The sequence below is a fragment of the Cyprinus carpio genome, chromosome A17, assembly GCF_018340385.1.
Source record: "Cyprinus carpio isolate SPL01 chromosome A17, ASM1834038v1, whole genome shotgun sequence".
Taxonomy (NCBI): Eukaryota; Metazoa; Chordata; class Actinopteri; order Cypriniformes; family Cyprinidae; genus Cyprinus; species Cyprinus carpio.
Genome location: NC_056588.1, coordinates 4,924,197 through 4,947,264, shown reverse-complemented (window position 1 = coordinate 4,947,264; position 23,068 = coordinate 4,924,197). Strand labels below are relative to the sequence as shown.

Below are 23,068 nucleotides of genomic sequence, written 5' to 3'. Positions count from 1 at the left end.
CAACTTGCACTCATAAATTGCAAATAAAGAATATGAAAGAAATGCCATTAACATTGAATTGTATGTTAAATTTTAAAGTAGAAAGACTGAAATAGTTATATCTTGTAAAATGTACTACAATAATCTGCTTTATTAACTCATTTTTGTAATTCTCTTTACAATATTTTTTTTTTTTTGTGCATCAATCTGTTTATTTGGAAATATGAGAGAATTTTATCCCAATGCTAGAAACCACTCAGCAATGGCTTAGTAACCATCAACATCATGCTACCATCATTAGAGAGTTTTAAAATGAAAAATCTATTTACAAAACCTTCCTCTACATGTGGTATTAAGCTAATTGGTTTACAGGAGGCTGTGGTGATCTTCATGGAGCAGTAATGACAGGACAAGAGCCTCTTTTGCTTGTTGTTTAAGCTTTATCACAACAAAAAAACCATCCACTCCACCAGGCTAGTGGCATCTCTGTCTCTGACCGTAGAAAAATGAAAGCCTCCTTTGACTCCATGAAGTCATGGAGCCTATGAGATTTATTTACTTTTTAATCAGTGGCTACAACAAATGAAGGTCTTCTCTAATAATCCACACCACTCCTCGTGTGTTGTGACCAATAGGATTATACACTGTTATGGTGATACTAATGATTTTCTTTCTGGAAAGGTCACAGTCTCGTATCAGTGCTATGAATGTATGAATATGCCACATCAAATGCCACATCAAATTAAAAGCCATGGTAGCTTTTAACCGACAAAATCCTTTCCTATCATGCATTTCAGGGGATGAAGTTTTGTTGTTGCGTCTTGACCTAATCTTACACAGGTACACCGCTGGCACAGTTAGCGTGTGTGTGTGTGTGTGTGTGTAGTGTGGTTGTGGGTGGTGTGTGTGTTTTGTACTGAGGAAGTGCTTGAGTAATTAATTCCTGCTGTAAGCTTGTAGCAGCAGTAACTCTGAGGAACTGATAATTATTCAGCCTGTTTGTGGCTTGTTGTGCCTCAGCAGGTTTCTCATTTCCAGGATTAGTGGCTGTTGCCTCCTTTCTCCCCACTTCCCTTCTTATTTTGCTGTGACAGCTCTGATTTGGTTTATTGCAAGCTTTTATCCACCTGGCTGATATGAGGTTGGTCTCAGAATAACAGCCGAGGAAAGCATTAATTGTATTTTATATAATCTTCAAAAGTGTTGGGTTAGTAAAACTTTATTTTTAAATAAATTAATACTTTTATTCAACAATGCATTAAATTGATCAAAATTGACAATAAAGACTTTTATAGTGTTACTTAATGTTTCGATTTCAAATAAATACTGTTCTTTTGAACTTTTTCATCAAATAATCCTGAAAAAAAGTTCCCCAAAAATATTAAGCGGCAAAACTTTTTTTTAAACATTGATAATAAGAAATGTTTCTTGAGAAGCAAATCAGCATGTTAGGGTGATTTCTGAAGGATCATATGACACTGAAGACTGGAGTAATGATGCTGAAAATTCAGCTTTGATCACAGGAAGAAATGAAATTTTAAAACCTATTCAAAAAGAAAACCATTCTTTTAAATTGTAATAATATTTCATATTTTTTCTATATTTTTGATCAGCCTTGGTGAGCTTATAAAAGTCTTCTTTTAAGAACATTTAAAATGCATAGTGACCCCAAAGTTCTGAGCTGTAGTGTTTATATACAAAATGTCATCTTTATATGGCACTTGCAACAGCAACACATTGCCATTCAAATATTGAAAAACATTCAAAAGCCAGATGCTTGATGCTTTCAGATGCTTGACTTTGACTTAAATGTGCACTTGTGCTGGGATAAGTGGACATATAAGAACAGATGTGTCTGCAGAACCATGTGTTTTAATGTGTAAAGAACAAAAGAACTGGAGCTGCTCACATCTGGACCTTCACTGATGTTGCATATCATCATTTAAAGGTGCTGTATGTAAGATTTTGACTCTACTAAAGCATAAAAATACCATAATATGTTTGCAGATATTTAAGAAACATGCTAAGTTAACATACTTGTTTATCTGAAAAACAATGCTACAGTCAGTAATTCTCCTTTGAAAATGTGCATTCCAGGCCGGAATGTCAATCATTGTTTTGGTTTGTGAAACCTGCCCACTGCCAGTTTACCCAATTGTATTCCGGCACTCCGGGTTGCCAGTTGGCGGAAAACACAGCATATTTCATTTCATTCATTGTCAAGTGCACTGAGTGTGCCTCAAGTCTGAGGAGGAGGACCTGGGTGGAAAAAAAACCCCTCTCCAATATTTTGAATTTGGACTGCAATACCTAGTTCAACCACTCGGCGTCAATCCTACTGTACATACAGCACCTTTAAGGGCAGAACAGAATTGAAATATCCTGTATTTATTCACATCTGAAGGAGATCATCATGGATATGATTTTTTTTTGTTGTTGTTTTTTTTTGTTTTGTTTCAGCATCCCAGTTCACATACTATCCATCATAAATGGTATGCAAGTTGTGCATTTAAAATGACAATTAAGTTAAAAATAGTTAAAAAAAAAATAATAAAATAAAGATTTTTGGAATATGATATACAAGAAAATACTATTTCAGTCTTTCTACTTCAAATTTTTATTTTTAATTCAGTGTTAATTAATTGTGAAATTTACAATTAGTTCACAATAAAAATAAAAACCCTATTGCTACTTCCATTTCATTGCATCTTAAATATGTATTTTCCCATCATCAGTCACATCAGACTACATTCATACTTTTAGTATATAGTGCAGGTTTGCAAATTAGTGTCAACATAGTTTGCCATTTTATATTCTTAATTTTTAAGTTAATTAAAGGCTTTGAAGAGAAAGCATATCAACATCAAAGATTATGTAATTTTTTTTATTTTTTTATTTTCTTATTTATTTCTCTACAGTGGCATTCAAGCTTTTAAATGATAACAAACAGTCGTTGTTGATCAAAGGCAATTTAAGCTACAAGCGTACATCTTTATGACCATTCTCTCATTATTTTCTTCCTTTTCCTCCTAATTAATAGACTAGTGAACAAAGTGGCATTTATAGAGGTGTTGTCTGAAAGGCTTTGAAGAGCCAAGAGGAATTTGTCTTTCCCGTGAAGGTAAACCGTTTAATTGGCCAATGAGAGTGTGTGTTTGGGTTGAGCCAGTGTTCATATCTATTTCTATTTTCTTAAGGCTTAGACAGAGAGCTTTGTTTGTTTGTTTGTCTGTCTCCTCCTCCTCCTCCTCCTCCTCTTCCTCTCGTGTTGACTGCTGCTCTGGTTCTGGTCCAGACGCTCGTCCTTCTGTCTAATTATAGCTCTCGGTGTGTGAGGGGAAACAGGCAGGGAGTCATTCAGGATAGTTTTGTGTGTGGATATGAAAACTGAAAATGAATCCCTGCAGCGCTCATGTTAGCTAATTTGCTGATTATGTTACGATGACATTTTTATGTGGAATTATTGTCAATTTTTGAAATTAAGAAACCTTGTTTTGTGTTTGGCTACATACAGGAATCTGATTAAGCATTAGCTGAAGGGATAATCTGATTTTTGACTCCATGTGGATGCCGCTGTGATTCTGTCCTCTGCTGGTTTTGATCTAAAGAGATCCACCTCAGAATATTTGTCTGTTGCTAATAAAAGTCAAATGTTTTCTTCAGGACCGTTGGCCTGCTGATTCTGAGCTCTGAGTGAGTGTCTGTCTGCTGAAGTCAGGACGTCTGGCCACTGGAGCGCAGTGTTTCTCTACCACACATTAGGCTGGGAATAGGCTTTAGTTTGATTTTTGGTTAAAAGATGGATGCACTTTAGCATTATTCTCTGAAAGTATTCAGTATGATTTCACTTGTCAAGTCAGGAAGGCGATCCAAAAAATAAAATAAAAAATACAATACAAATACCAAATAATAATTGTCCTGTTAACTGTTGCAGTTGTTATTAGCCAGCTGCTTCTGCTTTTCTGTGCGATCACAGAAAATATGACATAATAATCCTTTGTTGTGAATAAGCACTGCAGTTATTTCAAAGAAAAGTGAATCAGTTAACAAAATGATCTGGCTGATGTGTTATAATTTGGTAATATGGGTGTCATTTAAAAAATAATTATATCTTAGATAAAATGCTTTAATAAAACAGTAGCATACATGCTGGGGATAAAATTGTATCAAATTGTGTGAGTATTATTAGAGGGAAAAAGATCTGATTCCTCGTTTGGAAAAATGAGGACATATTTCTTTGTGAAATTCAGTGAGATTGAATCAGTGATTGTTTGATGACATATTTAAGGCATATTATCTTTTGATATTTTGTATCATTATTAAAGGCCTGGCTCTGTCTCACTGCCTTATACAGTCCACACATATGGCAATTATTAAATTCCCGGACCTTGCCAAATTTGCATAGATATTAATCATGACTTTTATGAATGTGTAGATCAGTCTCAGCTCTGCAGTATTTTGCTGTAATAGAGAATGCTGTGTGAGAATGCTGCTTTTCTGGAAAGTTCTTATCAGAAGGGAAACACTTACTATCTGTATCTCAGAATCAATACTCTGAGGAAGTGTTTGTTTTTATAACAAAACCAATAAAAACCATCAAAAATTCTCAAATCCAGAAATAGCTGCATATTCAACTCAGCAGGCAACTTTTATTTTATTTTATTTTATTTTATTTAAATACTATTTTAAAATGATTTATTTCTATTTTTTTATTTTAATTAATACTTTTTTAAAACTTAAAATTTTTCCAAATCCAGATATATATATATAATATATATTTATATAATACTATATATATATATATATATATATAGATACTACTAATATATAATATATATATTTTTTTGCAAATATATATTTTAATAATACTACTTTATTTTAATTACCGTACAAATATATATTTTAATGCTACTTTATTTTAATTTATTTTGATGCGGTAATAATAATACTTTAACTTTTCCCTAATCCAGAAATGGCTCCACATTTAGATAAGCAGTTTTTTGTTTTGTTTTATCTGAGTTTAAGTGTGTCCAGTGGAGATCATGATGTATTCTCTGTCTGTCATATCCTGTGTGCAGTAATGAGGCCAGGTTTATGGCTGCTCTGCTGCTGTAGGACTCTTGTGTTGCGCTGTGACTTACGGCCTGTGCTTTAGTTTTGGACAGCGCAAGACTCTGTGTATTCCATTACAACCAATGCCTCTTACCTTCTGAAGCATCAGCATTTTTCAAAGGAGCCCACAGGCCCATGTTGGATTCAATGCTTTAATTTCCAGTTGATGCAAAGGTTTATTATTTCTTATTGTTTCATCGTCTGTCTAGCTATTATTTCTTTCTTTACGCTAACTGTGCTTTCCCGAGAAATCTCCCTCTAATTAAAGCTGCACTAAGTCATTTTTTCACACACTGTAGTAAAAAGTATTTTAATACATTTGATAAACATGTAAATTTGGCAAAATGATGTTGACTCACATGAGATAAAACTCCAGTCATAGGAATGGCCAGCAAAAAGTGCAGGCCACCCCTTTATTCCAGTAGCCATGTTGAGATCACAAGACCAACTTGACTTGCAATTTGAGTTAATAAACACTAAACTGCAAAAATTATTTACTGATGTTTAAAACATGTTTTTGCAAGAAAATACTAGTTCAGCAGTATTACTTGCTGGTTCTCTGTAATCTCTGAGTGAAAATTGTTACAAAGTAAACCATACACCATTTTTTTCAGTCTAACTGCAGAAAAACGTCCCAGGTTACGTATGTAACCATGGTTCCCCAAAGGGAACGAGACGCTGCGTCCGAAAACGCTATGGGAACGCCCTTCAGCGTGACCGGCTCTGAATAACATGTGTAATCAGTCCCATGAATGGGCGAGACGTCATAGGATAGGGGTGACAGTAGAGACCAGGAAGCTATAAAAGCACGTGAGGTGTAGCGAGCATCAGCTACTAGGAATGAAGGCAAGCTCTGGCAGGGATGCCGGAGTATGGCCTTGAGACGCAGCGTCTCGTTCCCCTTCGGGGAACCATGGTTACATACGTAACCTGGGACGTTCCCCTTCAGGAACTCGATCTGCGTCCCGAAAACGCTATGGGAACGAGAATGCCCACGCCGACAGACTTGCAAATCCCTGCCTAGTGTGTATAGGAGGAGCAACAAGCTAAGGCGACAGAACAGAAGAGCCTGGAGTGGCTCGCAGGTCTCAGACCATAAAAATCTGACAAACGTGAGGGGCGTGGACCATCCAGCTGCGTTGCAGATGTCCTGCATAGGACACACTCCTGACAAGAAGGCCTTGGAGGCCACCATACTCGGCGTCGAGTGAGCCTTGACTCCCAATGGTGAGGGGAGATCAGAGGACTCAAACGTTTTAGGATAGCATCCTGATCAACCCGCTTAGCATAAGCTTCTTCTGGCCGGAGGCCTCAGCCTCAGCCAATCCGCAGAGGAAACATGTAAACCAGAGGGTGTCTGCCCACTGAATGGCCACCAAGAGGGGCGCGGTAGGCCACAATGGCCGCCACGTAGACCTTCAGGGTGCAGTGGGTCAACCCTGCAGAGAGAAGGGCCTGCAGGAACTCCAGAACTGTACCAACTGGGCAATTAACTGGGTCGAGCTGGCAGTCTTCACACTAGGAGGTGAAAGGTTTCCACCTCAAGGAGTATAGTTTCCTCGTGGATGGAGTTCTGGATTGGAGGATGGTCTCAGCAACCTCGGTTGAGAGACCAGAAGCTACGAGATGTGGCCCCCTCAGGGGCCACACCATAACTTCCATAGCTCCGGGCGGGGGTGGAATATCGTGCCCTCCGCCTATGAGAGGAGATCCCTCCTGACGGGAATCTCCCATGGAGCGCCGTCGAGGAGAGAAATCAGAACTCCAAGAAACATACTCGGCCCGGCCAGAACGGGGCTACTATTAGAAGATGGACCCCGTCCCGGCGTACTCTCAGCGGAACTCCTGGGAGCAGAGTGATCGGGGAATAAGCGTACAGACAAAGCCTCGGCCAAGTCTGCACCATGGGATCCAGCCCCAGTGGAGCCGGATGAGTCAGAGAGAACCAAAGGGGGACAATGCAATATCATCTGAGTTGCAAACAGATCCACCTGACCAAATATTCTCCATATCTGCTTCACCACCTCGGGGTGAAGCCTTCATTCCCGGGCCTCGGCCCTGCCTCAACAGGAGGTCTGCTCCCATATTCAGATGCCCAGAAATGTGAACTGCTCTCAGCAAGAGGAGTTTTGCCCTGGGACCACACAAGGATCTGGTACGCTAGTTTGTACAAACAGCGTGAGCACAGACCCCTTGGTGGTTGATATAAGAGACCACCGTTTGTGTTGTCGGTGCGCACCAAACACATGGTGACTTCTTAGGTCTGGGAGAAAGTGATTTAAATGCTTGAAGTATGGCCAGCATCTCCAGGCAGTTTATATGCCTCCAATAAACCAAAGCGCGGCAGGGTGGCCACTCATGACCGCACCCCAGCCGGTGAGGGACGCATCCGTCGCTAGCATCACGCGGCAACAAGGAGCTCCAAGCACCGGGCCCTGAGACAAGAACCAAGATTTCCTCCACATGTCTAAGGCACGTAGGACCCCTGCGTGACCTTGAGTATGCGAAGGCGGGTTTCCCCTCGGGGAGAACCCCTTGGTCTTGAGCCACCACTGTAGGGGTCTCATGTACGCAGGCCAAGAGGTCTCACGTTGGACACAGCTGCCATCAGACACCAGCAGTCTAGAACTGCTTGACAGTGAGTGACCGGCCTTCTCTTACTCTCGCGACGGCGGTGAAGATCGACTCGATCCGAACAGGAGACATCTGTGCCTGCACCGTGGTCGAATCCCACACCATGCCCAGATAAGTGGAACGGTGAAGTACTGGCTGTAGGACCCGGACACCACTACGCGAGGAGGGACCACCTCGATGGCCTCAGTCCCCTGAGAGTGTCTACTTCTGTTCCATTACCAGAGCCTGCTCGGGGCCCACCAGGGTGAAAAAAGCCCCGTTGAATTGAGGCAAAGGAGAACCGAAACTGGATTCTGTGGCCTCTCACTACAGTGTGGCAGGACCCACTGAGACACTGTTTGGCAGTAGTTTTCATGCTGCTAAATAGTCTACTAAGGGAACCAGTCTCTCGAGACTGACCTCTGGTGTAATCACAGCTGCTGGCTCAGTGCCTTGATGCAGCGAACCAGCAGGGGGCAGCTGAACTAGCTGCTCAAGAGACCGTCCGTTAGGAGGTCACGAGCCTCTAAGCACCGCTACGTTTTCCCGGGCAGTAACTGATTAGGAAGCGCTCGCCGGAGACCGCTGTGCCCTGGAACACCGTGCAGGGTTGGCAGATCGATCTCCTGAGGGCACTGAGGAGAGACGGGCACCGTGTAATGCGGTGTACACCGCTCTTCCCCAGAGGGGCCTGCCCTCCAAGGTCCTGAGACACAGCATCAGGACTCTCATTGCTGAAGTCTCCTATTAAAAATGACGGTCCTCAGACCCACGTCATCTGCCTAGGACGACTCGACCACAGGCCTGCTCGGGGCAGGCGACCCAATGAAGCACACTTGAGCAGGATGCAGGTAGACACCATGTAATGCGGAGTACACCGCTCTTCACCAGAGGGAGCAGGCCCTCAAAAAGTCCTAGGCCTTAGGCATCAGGACGTTACGACGAAGGCTATCCAGTGAAAATTACGGTCCGCAGAACCGTTTTTCGCTAGAAGCCTTTGGCCTGGGAGCGCCACTCTGACTCTAGACTCTACGGAGTACGAGAAGTGTACACCCTAGAATGAGGAGCTTGAACAAACCACTAAAGAAATGAACGAACACCGGATGTTGGGACTGTAGCGGGACCTCCGCCCAGCAGCACCTGCTGACCGCCTCAACCTCCTCGGAGGAAGAGAGGTAAACGTGTTCTTACTCAAATATGTATCCCGAGAGCTCCTGTATATCTAACTTCTTCAAAGTGAGATAAATGTCATTATATTCCTCAGAATCAAATGCAATCAAACAATCAGACGAGTAAACACGGTCTGGTGTGATACCAATTCATATCGAAAACCGAAAGTGACATATCTAACTTCTCATAGTCAGATAAATACTGAATTTAATTCCTCAGAATTAAATGCAGCTAAACACCCAGACGAGTATACAGGTCTGGTGTGGTAAGAGTCATTTCAAGAATCAAAAAATTCTATATCTAACTTCTCATAGTCAGACAAATGCCTCATTTAATTTCCTCATTATTAAATGGAGCCAAACAACCAAACGAGTAAACATGGTCTGGTGTGGTAAGATTACAAATCATAAACTGAAAATGTAATACACGCGTTGCCCTCGGCAGCGCACGCGAGCCTGCTTAAGTCACACAAACAATATTAATCTCCTCGAAATAAATAGCTACAGCAACGAGTTCACAGTCCTAGGGGGAAGAAACCGCTTTTTCTTTTTAGCGGGGGCTTCCGAGCCTCGAAACGAGCTCTAGATTTTCTAAGGACCGGAATGGCAAGATTACAAGCAAGGACACACTCCTCGAGCTTGCCCAGGCAAGAGCGGAGAAAACACAATCAGCCCCCTTATTTTTTACGAGAGCCCGACCACGCGAGCAACGCTCCTCATTAATGCTGCTCGTTTATAATATTAGGCATAATATGCTTGTGTAAAACTGATGTTTGTGCAACTGATGTTTATGCAACTGCGAGCTCATCGACGGCCCCATCTCCGTTCAATCTCCTCGGAGAAAGACAGGCGGAGTGTCACGCCCTCTCTAAGCGGGGGGAAGGACCCGCAACACGGGCTTCTGAAACCCGAGAGCGGGTCGCCGCGAAAGCGAACCCCGCGAGCACAGCCCACTCCTCCGCCTCGGCGAAAGCAGGACCGGCACCCGCGGAAACGCTAGTGAAGACTCCTCCTCAAAGAGAGCCTTCTGAGAGTGAAACAAAAGCAGTACCAGACGGTCGCATCGCGGTCCGTCATCTCCCTTTTTTTTGAGAGCTGATTCTGCGTGCTTCGCTCTCAAGCAGACAACACACTGCGTGTGTCCCTACCCCAATATATTTTTCTCTCTAGGGCAGGGAAACACACGCCTGAAACACTGTCTGCTTTAGCCCAAAAACAGAGCTTCGCTGAATGACAAAAAGATGATGCTCGCCAGTGAACAAACAACACTAAATAAGACTCACAAACAAATAGCGACTGACACACACACAGAGCTTCGCTGAATGACAAAAAGCTGATGCTCGCTACACCTCACGTGCTTTTTATAGCTTCCTGGTCTCTACGTCACCCGCCTATGACGTCTCGCCCATTCATGGGACTGATTACACATGTTATTCAGAGCCGGTCACGCTGAAGGGCGTTCCCATAGCGTTTTCGGACGCAGCTCGAGTTCCTGAAGGGGAACTTTAATTTCAGATGTCTGTTATTTCACCTTGTATAAATAAGCTGAGGTCACAGTGTGATTTTGACCTCTTTAAATAAGGTCAAAATGCACCTTATTTTAAGATTTCTTTGTTGAAAATAAAAGGAACAATCAATTCAGAGTGACCTTGGCTTTGGCAATGCATGATTTTTGTTCTGATAACATCTTTATTTCAGCATGTTCCTTTTTGTTTGTGTCTCTTCACATTTTTTTTTTTTTTTTTTTTTCATAATGTGATGCAGTTGTTTCTTTCAAAGTTAAATCAGCAGATACCCACAGGCATAGAAGACTGATCATGATAGTGCACAGCTCAGATTCCTCCACTCTTCTGGATCTCATAAGGGTTCTGCTGATCATGGCATGATGTCAGATAGCATTCAATAATTTGTTTGTGAATGTCGCTACAGTAGGGGTGTAACGATACAAAAAAATGATGGTTTGGTACATACAGTACATAAAGTCACAGTTTAGTACATTTTCGGTACAGCAGGGGGTGAAACTAAACACAACATTTTTTCTTTTTGTCTTTTTCATTAAATGTGCTGTTTGTAATTTTTTGACTTGACTAAAGTATCAAGATACCATAATATGTTTGCAAATATTTAGGAAACATGTTGACAAACTTGTTTCTCCAAAAAAACAAAAAACAAACAAAAAAAACACTACAGCCAGTTATTCTACTATGAAATGTGCGTTCCATGTCGGAATGTCTGTTTTTGTTTTGGTCTGCGCGATTCTGCCTACTGCCGGTTTACCCAATAGGATTTCAACACCCCGGGTTGCCAGTTGCAACATATTGAAGCCAGCATACGAACTGGGTCAGAGATCGCAGATTCTGCCTGACATAAAAAACCTCATCATCCGTCTGAAAAGCTCTATGACCAGAAGTATATATTTTTATACATGGATAAATCAATGCATCTGTAAGGCTCTGTAACACTGTAAGGCTCGTTAGATAACATTGTCAGTTGCGCTCGTTTATTGTTGCATCTGGAAACTCGCCTGAGCATCAAGTCTGAGGGGCGGGAATTCTGAATTTTGAATTTAGACTGCAGTACCATATAAACCACTAGCTGTCAATATCACTGCACCTTTAAACTGTGAACAAATTGTGGTTCTGTCTTTAAATATAATTATATTTAACATTTTCTTAAGGAATAAAAACCAGCAAATGCTGTAAACTATATAGGGTGTCCTACTTTCACATTAGTATTAACAATATTAATGTTTATAATAAATAACAGAACCCAAATTGTTAAATTAAATTGGTATTTATTTTTAGATATAAGCTAATAATAAACAATAAAATCTAAAATTGTATTTAAACATAAATTACACATTGGACATTTTATTTTTCTACTATAATTTCTAAATCTAATTATTAAATTAGGTTTCTACTCCCATTCGTTTTTGAAATATAGGCCTTTACACGGTGGCCTTCCTAACTTGTTTTCATGGTAAGATTTTATAAATGTGTTTTGAAAGAATCTATTCTGCTCACCATAGCTGCATTTATTTGTTTTATTTGATGCATTTTATTTTGCAATTTTTTTTTTTTTCAATATTATTTCAATTTAAAATAACTGTTTTCTGTTTTCATATATTTTAAATATATGATATATATATTATAATATATATATATATAGTGAAACAGATGTTATATACTGTAGGAAGGGGTCAGAGGGTCCATTCATACAGAACTATGGGCTATAATTTGTGCCGGACACTCTTAAGTTTCTTTTAGGAGATTGACACTAAAAATTCCTCCGAAGTGATTTGTCAAGGCAAGGGCTTGTTCAAAAATCACACCACTTCCAGACATCAGTGTGGCAGGAAGATGAATCTGGTGATATTTCATACAAAACCTTCCTGTGATTATGTTCACTCAGGCAGGGGCAATATAGATAAGGGTGGAGGGGGAGATCATTTAGTGTTTTGATCATTAGTATCCATGGGAAACTTCACAACATATGCAGCACTGAAAAGGTTATGAATCATTTGAATTCAGTGCATTTATTAAGTTATCGCTTGTTTCTTCTATGCATTTTGTTTGTTGGGAAGAAATGTGCTTAAAAAGAACTCTTGACTAACTTGACTAAATCAAACAGTCACAATAAACAAAACTGTACTAAATAAAGCTGAGACATAAGTTTGGAATATGCATAACTCTTAAGCATGTTTAAACCCAGCAATAGCTCAATAAACTCATTTTTAAATATGCATGACTCTTATGCATGTTTAAACACAGCAATAGCTCAATAAACTCATTTTTAAAGAGATAGTTTGGCATTTTATAGAGATACCTTGACCTTTTTTGTTTGTGCATCTGATCTCTGCATGTTAACCACATTCCTCACTTCAGGCTCACATGTTATAGACTAAACCCAAAAGCAAAGGTGGTTATTAGACATATACTTTAAAGCAAGTGATGTTTAGTCAGGGCAGGAATGCTTCATTATAAGCCTTGTAAATCAAACCAACCTTTCTTCTCTTCAGCCTGAGGATGTAGTTTCTTGAGAAATACACAAATCACTGAGGCTAATGTTAATTCTGTCTCATTTATTCTTAACAGAGATGAAAGTCTGTCGAGATGTTCTCAATGTAAGACGGCCCGGTACTGCAGTGTTCAGTGTCAGGTAAGAGCTCTTCACACATGCTGTTGGGTCCTAATCATCAGAGAGCTTCACAAACAAGCTTATGATGAGATCTTTTTTCACTGTTAAGATTACATTGATTCAATTTTTTTTTTCAGGAAAGGAAGAGTGCTTATGAAAAATGATTCAACTGATATAAACTCAATAAAGCCTTGCAAAACAAAATCAACCTAATATATAATATTATAATATAAAATAATCAATAAAATATAACTTATTCTGTTTATAATATTAAATAATCAATGACCGAGAACTGCTTCTAATATTACTAATTTAGTTTTGATTACTGACTGTTTACTAGAATAATTACTTGGAAAAACTTGTGCATTTTTCACTTAATTAAAAAAAAAAAAAAAATTGACCAGAGACATACCATTGTTTTAAATGATTTTGTTTTTTAGTATTTATATTAATATTTCACTTTTTGAATAGATTGCATTCAGTAGAACATTGTTTGTAATAGAACAGTGATGTGGTATAGAAAGTGTGTTCAGAAATCATGATTTCACACATTAAACATGAAATAAGGTTTGCGTTTAAAATACATAATATTAAACAGAAACATCTTAAATCAGTGACCTTAAGTTACATTAAGTTTTTACTATTAATATCAAATATTTTTAGCAGGTTTCTGTGGCAGAATGGAAAACCAGAGTGAAAATCAGATATTTAAATGTTATGCCTGTATCCTGTGGAATTTAATGGTCATTTTGCTTTATGTGGAATTTGATTGTCCATCAAAACTCTGTATAATGTCATTAAAATTCTCCAGTTTTTTTTTTTTTTTTTTTAGCCGGCAGTTATCGGAAACTCCTGCATGAGGTCCAGTGTGACTTTTCATCATAAGTATTTGGTGCTTGGAGCCAGACACCTGTAAAACACGTTCATATTCAGAGGATTTTCCTTTAGTTCTGTCTTTTAACCCTGTAAAGCCTGACATATGAAATATAGAGGAGAAAAAATATGAGCAAAAATTTGGTCCGCTTGCTTATATTTACAGTATATGGCCATGTAAATCTGTGAGATTTTTATAACACTATAACAGACTATTTGCATAAAATTTCTCAAATCTCATTGCTCAAAATCTGAATTTTGCAGTCAATAACTTATTAAATATTGTTCTGTTCCTCATACAAAGCTATCATAAAACTTCAGTAGAGTCATATTAGCTACTTCTAAGACTGTGTTCATCTTCATTCACTTCTCTGCTATTTAAAAGAGCAGCGTGAACTTTCTGCTAAACACAGAAAAAAGAAAGTCATGCAGGTTTGGAAATGATGTGAGGTGTAAATCATTACAGAATTAATTTATGGGGGTGAAATATCCCTTTAATGTTTCTGTCACATGCTCTGCAGAAGTCTTTGCAGTTCAAGAGCATCCAATCTCAAAGCTAGACGCCACGCTGCTTTAAAATAGCAAAGCTGTCACTGTCAAACCAGCGCCGTTCTCTCCAGGCACTCAGGGTTGTCAAGTTGTCTTTTTTTAATTTTAGGGCGGACTTTTATCATAATTCCCTCTAAAGGGACAACGCACACAGAAAGCGTGTTCAACAAGATCTGAGCACTGATAGAAGATGTGTAACTTTATCATTTTTATCCGTTTGTGAAATCTCTTCTTTTTATTGTTTTTATCCTCATCTGCACCTTTCAGAAGCAAGCATGGCCCGATCACAAGAGGGAATGCAAATGCCTCAAGCGTCTCCAGCCAAGGATCCCCACCGACTCCGTCCGCCTGCTTACGAGGATCATCTTCAAACTGGTATGTGACATCAGAACACCTGCCGAATCAGGACCACTTCGGACCCGTTCAAAGAGTGCTTCGCCTTTAAAACTGCCACAGGGCCTGATGTTGTTATACCCTTTCTGTCTCTTTCCAGCTTGGCCAATCTGAAAGTGACCAAGAGGATCTATACTCGATAGCTGAACACCAGTCACGTAAGTCTGTATTTTATTGTATTGCAGTGCACTGACACGAGGCAAGAGACTTGCTAGATTGTGTATTTTTCATGACTGTATGCTGTTCTGACCAATTAGCATCCAGGTCTGGATTTGTTTATAAAACCATATACAGTGTTGTTTGGAAATGCCTTAGAGAAAGTGGGATTTTGATAATACAGCCGGAAAATAAATAAATAAATAAATATTTGCACTGAACAGGGATAAAACAAATTCTGAAAAAACATTTTATTAAATAACAAAAAAAAAATATATATATATATATACAATTAATTAAAAAGATTTATTATTAGAATTAGAAATGTTGGCAACAGTATATATATGTGTGTCTAAAATATATATATATATATATATATATATATATATATATATATATATATATATATATATATATATATATATATATATATATATATATATATATATAATATTTTTTTTTTAAAGTTATAAATATACCAAAGCTTATTGGAATATATTTTACAAGACAATACTATATTAGTCTTTGTACTTCAATATTTCATGTTTAATTCAGTGTGTTACTTTCCAGTTTGTGAATTTTATAAGCAATTTCTGAGTGATTTTTTTTATGTTTTGGTCTGTTGTGTACGAACCTTGATTTGTAAAGCTAAAGGTGCTAAATAAGACCCAATAAAATCTAAAAAAGAAACCTGAGCCAAATAATATCCAGTAATCAGGCATCACTCCTGACTTTCATGTGTATGTATTGCCATTATTATGTAATCAAAAAGAATTTCTGGTCTGCACTGGCAATTTAATGCTACTTTAATTCAATAATGGCAAGAAATTATAAGGATATATGCTGATATTGTCCACTTTTGAAAGTTGTGTTTCAGGCATCACAGAAAAAAAACTGGCTTTTTTCCTTTAAAAAAGTTATATAAAGAATAAATGGCACTGTTGTTAATGGACAGCAGTAAAAAGCACTAACTTATTCTGTGAGGTTGAAAAATTAGATTTTCTATGATGGAAGGTGAATAAATGTCAGATCCTGGTGGGAGTTTATTGTACTATTATGAATTTTCCTCTCTTTCTTGGGTCAGACCCTCTGTGAAACCTGCCCCGCGGCCCCTGACTTTTCAAAAGTAATTGGCTATATTGTCACAAAGAGCCTTGGACTTCTTTTTGGCCTCACTCTTTTCTATTCGGTCATAAGTAATGTGCAGCCATTAGAGAGGTAATCCTGCTGATGGTCCTTATGGAAGCAGTCAGCACTCCATCTGAATTTCCTTATAAGACGCCACTCACTCTCACCTCAAAATGAAGATTTCATCGGGGCATGTATTATTTCAGGAAATCCATCTGCTCCTCATTTTTGCGGCTTTGCTGATTTACGTCGAGATTCATATGTAGACCTGTTCCTTTAGACAAACAGAAGAACATTTCCTTCATGTGTCTTGAGTGATTTGAGCTGTGGGCCGAACAGTGGGTTTTTTCAGTGGCTCATGTAGAATTTAATCTTTTTTTACTGTTTATTACAATTTAATGGTAGTAAATGAGACATGCAAATTAACAAAAATAAAAATAAATACAAAAACAAAAACAAAAACAATATGTACTTACGTCTATTATAAGTGGTTATGAAACATTAATGAGGCATTAAATCATTACTTATTGTATGTTCCCATTTAAATTATGAATTTGTGTTTTCATTGCACATATTCAAGAGAATGAAATCACCACTTTCAGGGGAAATTATGGCAAATTAGAAATTAATGTTGTAGCCACTGTTGATCTTTATTAAATACAATCATTTATCTGCCATTTACAACGTGTTAGAGAGAAAATTTATTCAGAAAATGCGTTTCCATTGTAGCATACACCAAATTAAAAAATTTAGGGTTGGTAAGATTTTATAAATGTTTGTAAAATAAGGCTGTTATGCTCAGTTCAAGGCTGCATTAATTCAAGGAAAATACAAACAAAACAGTTATATTGTGAAATATAGAAATATATTTATTTTAAATCATATTTAAATATCATATCATATCTACAACACAGTTTATTCCTGTGATGGAAAAGCTGGATTTTCAGCATCATTTTTCACATGATTCTTCAGAAATCATTTTAATATGCTGATTTGGTGCTTAGGAAACTTCTTATTATTATCGATGTTGAAAACAGTAATGCTGCCTAACAGTGCTTTTTTTTTTAGGATTCTTTGATGAATAAAAATTACAAGAAGTAAAATATGTATATATGATATTTCAAATGAAGTTCTTTTACTTCTTGTAATAAGAAGTTTCCTAAGCACCAAATCTTACTAACCTTAAACTTTTGAATAAAAGATGTGTCCACCTCAAGCAGACTTTTTATTATTTTATGCTCTTTTGGGAAGTTCTGTTTGCATATTATTTTTTCATTTAGCATTTTTATGTGATATGCCAAAATATGCATAAAAATATATGTATGGAAACCCAGATAATCACATCAAACCTGGCTTAACGTCTCGATGCTGCGTTTTTTAATTAAATGCAAGTGTAAGTATAAGGATGCTTGAATCGTCAAAAAATCTTTATTTTGGGGTGAACTATCCCTTTAAAGAGACCAACATCTGCTTCAGGCTCATAATTCGACACACATTCAACCTTTCATGCTCTGAGAAGTGAGAAGTGTGCGGATCTGTCTGCCATCCAGCCTGCTATTTTCTTCTCAGGAGAGGTGTCAGGCCCCACCGGCGCTCATTTACAGTCTATCTATAACTTTTAGAAATAAATCATGACTATCCAATCAACAGATTTGAATCATTTCAGATCAACTAGCCTAAGCATTGTGATTTTGTTCTGTTTTGGGGAGATACAATTTTCAAGGAGATGAGAATTTAAAACACTGATTCTGTGTTTATGATTCTTATTTTTTGTATGTGTGTGTCAGTGTGTCATTATTCTAATATTGTGATTGTGTGTTTGTGTGTGTGTGTATGTGTGTGTGTGTGTGTGTGTGAGCTGTAGCTGCGGGTCAAGCGTTCGCTCTATCTGCCGCAGCAGCAGTGAACACACTGAACTTCACTGATGGTGCGTTTGGAGGAGATGGATCAGATCAGGAAGGTTAATGAAAAGGCCCATATGTTTGGCAAAGCCGACATAAATCACACATCCAGAGTTATACTTCCAAATACACACTTTCATGCTACAATCAGACCTTTCTTTCCAGATACAATCTAAAAACCCCCCTATCAGACATCCATTTTACTGGTACATCCAGAAAATATGAAGCTGTCTGAATACACACTGAAAAACTGCCCTAATGAAACATTCAAAACTGCTTTTTGATTTGTCTTCATTGGCTAAAGACACCCCAACAGATGAAAACAAACACACACAAACCTTTTATTCTCCTCTGGTTTCTTATTGTGCATATTGGCCATTTTGTGCTTCTTCCTCGTTGATCATCATTAGCTGTTTTCAAAGCTTGTGTTGGTTCAGCTCAGTGTTGTTGTTTTATGTCACTGTCACCAATAATGTAGTATGTGAACTTTTTAATGTAAATTAGTTTTAATTAGGTTTTTGTTTTTCTAGTCTAGACGTTATTTATTACTGCACCCAGTGTAATTTATGAACCGCTACAAGAATGATACATCTTTATTGAAAATAACCTTAAAATACCCGAGTTTTGTAGGTGGAACTTTGGGACTATCATCTATAGTCTAGTCTTTTAGACATGGTTATCATTACAAATATACAGTACCATACAATATGATTGCCATATTCATGTATGTTCCACATTTATAACAATCAGTCCAAAACAGCACTAATGTTGCTTTTTTAGTGAATTATTCATTCCAGGGCTTTAAAACACGAGCTCTGTCATCTCCTGTGATTGTCTCTGAAGAGCGCTTGCTCTCATGCGTCGTGCTGTGTGAAGACTGAACAGAACGTCTTTAAACATGATAAATGCTCTATGCTTAAGTACATGAAGTGTGCAATTAATCGCTATTAATCACACCCTTTTTCTGTGATTATATAAATATATGTGATATATCTGTGATTATTATAATTATTAGTTATAGTAATTTTAGTACTTCATCTTAACTGGAGTCGATATAGGTTAATTTAAACTGCTTTATTTCAACTTTATTTCAGTTAATGATTAGGAAAGAATGAGAATTAAGTGGTTTTATTTAGTTAATGATAACACTGATTCCGACACACTTCAGAACCAGTGTTATACAGTGTTTTCTGAGTACTGTATGTACCATCAGTACCATGTTTTTGAACATTTACAAAGATAATACCATGTTTCTGAACATGTGATAATACCATGTTTGTTTTTTTTTTTTTTTAGATATGTACCATGTCAGTACTGTTTTTAGACACTGTATCACTATGATGACTATGACTATGAATACTATGTTTCTAGTCAAGTACCATGGTAATATCTTTTTTTTTTTTTTTTTTAGATATTTATCACAGTAATGCCACATTTTTGGACATTTACTTTGGTTATATATGGTCCCGTTCACACAGCAGCAGAATATGATTGTCAGTCCTGTATTTGAGTCCTTAATGCGGTTACGTTCACACACAGTTCGGTTGTGACAACCTATGGTAACTAGTAAGGAATATCGGCTTGACTACCATTGCACGTTCATCCAAACGCAACTGTAAGCTGCTGTGTGAACGGTGCATTTCGAGACTCACACCTGTAAGTAAATGCGGTTGTCAATCCCAAAAACTGACAGTGTGAACGTAGCCATATTTTTTTACGTATATAATGTTAATACCATATTTTTCCTCATGTGCTATGGTAATGTTATGATTTAATAAGATAGTAATATGCTTTTGGAAACATATCATTATAACACTAAGCTTTTAGTAACAAAAAACAAAAAGGTTTTGCTGGTTAGCAGGATCATTCATAGGTATCACTGATGTTAGATGTTGAAAGCGTTGTGTTCTGTGTGTAGATCTAGCTGACATGAGTGAGGAGAAGAAAGAGGGCCTGGGGCACCTCTGCACGACGCTGCAGCTCTATCTTGGTGAGGAGAACCACGATCTGTCTCAGCTTCCGCCCGGCCTCGACCCCGTCAGCCTCCTCGCCAGAGTAAGTGTCCTTTTATTGTCATCTCCGGCAGTCAGCAGGGGTCGCGCTCTCAGATCTCATGCAGTGTTGCGAATGGTGTCAGCATGCCACACTTCCCATCCTCACATCACCTGCTGTGAACCCATGCTGCAATATCTTTTTTGTCTTTTCTCCTCGAAACAGGGAACAAGTTGTTTGTAGAAGCTAAATTAAGGCATTTCTTGTTCAAGGTTGAATATTATTTTTAGTTTCAGAAAATAGTCCTAAAAGATTCAGTGAAATCAAATCAGATCCAGAATCATTAGATTCCTGACAGTTTCGCCTCCAAAGAGGACATCATTTTCTGCTGTTTTCTTCATGGACGCCTGAGGTGCATGCTAATGTACTAGTTTATTTACAGTTGTGTCAGTGAGATCGCTTGTTTGGATTCCTGTGAGAGTAGATTTTATTTGCTTGTTTACCGACCATCACTCTGTACTGTAATTGTGAACACGTTGAGTGAAAGATGCGTTTCAGGGTGAACATGGTCATCTTCTCTTCAGGATTGCATGTAAACACAGAAGGGGTTGCACATCTGGCCCGGGATAAACAAATGCCTGTTGCATGTGAACACAAACACCTGTTTTATATGAGAGACAGCCAGCAGCCATCTTTCTCATATAAAGCATCAAAGACCCAAATGTGGATCTGATGAGGATTTCTAATCCAACACTAAACACCACAGCAGGGCAAGTCTCGGGTTACGTAAAACACACACAGATGCTTGAATTGAGAGCGTCCAATGCACTTTTTTGGCGATCATACTGTAATGTATTGTTTAGATCCCACAGTCATAGAAATCCTGGAAATATCAGTTATTAAATTCAGTTTTTTTTTCCCCCTGGAAAAGTCGTCATTTTTATATTTTAAGTATTTTATCCACTTATTTTCTGTTGTACTTGCTTCCAAGCCATAATGATGTTTGATTTGTGAGTGAGTCATTCTGCTGAGTTGGTTCTTTTGAATAGCTGGTTAATCAGGGTCAATTATTCATTGGGTAATGAATCATAATAATCCAGTATTTACAAATGACTGGAAAGATCACAGAAAATGTTGGGTTAATTTGATGTTTTTGTGTCATTCTATAGCTGGAGGTGTTTGTATGTGTGTTTTTTCCATCTTTGTTGTTTCTAGATGTGCATTAGGGAGATAAATAAATACAGAATCTCAACTATAAAAAAAAATGTGTTTTTAACTACTTGAGGGTGTTTTTTTTTTCCTGTTCTGAACAACACTCTCTCTCTTGAACCTCTTTTAAAAAAGAGGGAGATATAAAGTAGATTAGAGTGCAAATGAAAATTTAGCTGAACTGCACCAAATTCTTGTAGTCCACAATCAGTAGCTTATTAAATTAATAGTTTACAAATATCTTTTTAAGTAAGATATAAATGCATTAGGGGTCGCTCATTTACATGGGGCCATTTTTGCATTCTACTGCACTACTTTTCTATAGTTTTCTGTGTAAACTGTGTGATATATTTGATCACCGTGTTTTTAGAATGCTGTGAAAGGTTAAAAATATTAAATTAAGGAAAAAATTGTGTCTTGACATTTTGTCTACCACCCCCCCCACACCATTCAATGCCCTGCTTTTCATATTTTTAACGTGTTCATTCAAGTGTACATTTTCATTGCTATGACTTGTCACTATTTCTTTTACCTACACAAAAGTGTGTCTGTGCTACTAATAGAGTATGTGATGAACAGTATATTCAGTTCCACCAGCATTTCATTGGACTTTTTTTTTTTTTTTTTTGTAGGCAAAAACCATTAATGCAATTATTACTGAATGAAACTCGAAGTATTCTATCCTTGAACACTTTACACGCATTACCTTTTATAATGGGTCATACTTCTTGATGCAGTAAACTTTTGTCTTTCCCTCTCACACATTCTTTCATTCTTCCATGCTTCATTAATGAGATGCACTTAAATCCTGGATGAATATTTCAGTTTAGGTGTGTGTGGAAAACAAATGTGCAGACACTGGAAGAAGTGTGCTGGTTTTGACCCTGACTGCTGACGAATCTTTCTGTTCTGCATTAACTCCACTCGTCAGAGTCGGCTCTTGGCCCAGCACTTCATCTTTAGCATTACAAACATGTTCAGCCGCTTTAAACCAACACCCTGCCCATCGCCGAATCAATTAATCAGCGTGAAAACAAGCATCCGTGGCCCAAAAATGATTTCCATTTCAAATCAGACCGATATTCTGTGCCATTTGCTGAAACTAATTGCTGAAACTAATTCTCTTATAATATTCAAAATGTATCCCTAACATGCAGTGGAAGTTCCTCGGGGGAATTTGGGATGTTTGTTGGCAGTGTAATTTATTTATTTATTCATATTAAGCAGGAATTACCCACAAACTGGAGTAGGTAGGAGGCAAAAACTCAAATTACAATAATCAAACTGAGTGAGGGACGTGTCAGAACATGTGAATTTAGATTAAAATCCAGATCCGAGGGGACATTCATTCATGCCATTCACATTCCAGAACTGAAGTGATTGTAAATGTGCCGCTTTAATTAAAGTTGTAAGAGAATGCTAATGTTATTGTCCAGGGCTTTAGTGAATACAGTATTCGCTTCTGTTAATTCTTGCATATGTGTGTTATGAACTCAAAAGGGAGCTTTTTTGTGGAGCAAGTCTTTTATAGACAGACTGAACAGTTCTGATTTACTGAGCAGATTGGTTTTAAATATTCCTTAAGAAAGTGATTTGTGTCACATTGATCTGTTAACAGCTTTATAATGAGAACTAACTATAGTCCAATTTATCGCCATTTTACACAGAATTGTGAAAAGTATTAACCCTCTCCTCTCCTCTCCTCTCCTCTCCTCTCCTCTCGTCTCGTCTCGTCTCGTCTCGTCTCGTCTCGTCTCGTCTCGTCTCGTCTCTTCTCGTCTCGTCTCGTCTCGTCTCGTCTCGTCTCGTCTCGTCCCCTCCCCCCCCCTCTCCTCTTTGTCCTTCTCTCATATTTTA

At 38.0% G+C, this 23,068-nt stretch overlaps 1 protein-coding gene across 2 annotated transcripts in view; it reads left to right on the top strand.

The window, feature by feature from the left end:
- Positions 1 to 23,068, top strand: part of smyd3 (SET and MYND domain containing 3) — a 142,553-nt gene that overhangs the window by 6,758 nt on the left and 112,727 nt on the right. For both annotated transcript variants that reach the window (XM_042773645.1, XM_042773644.1), the window contains exons 2-5: positions 12,968 to 13,031; positions 14,700 to 14,807; positions 14,926 to 14,983; positions 19,929 to 20,065. In XM_042773645.1, the coding sequence (XP_042629579.1) occupies positions 12,968 to 13,031; positions 14,700 to 14,807; positions 14,926 to 14,983; positions 19,929 to 20,065 (367 nt within the window). The remainder of the gene's footprint in view (positions 1 to 12,967; positions 13,032 to 14,699; positions 14,808 to 14,925; positions 14,984 to 19,928; positions 20,066 to 23,068) is intronic.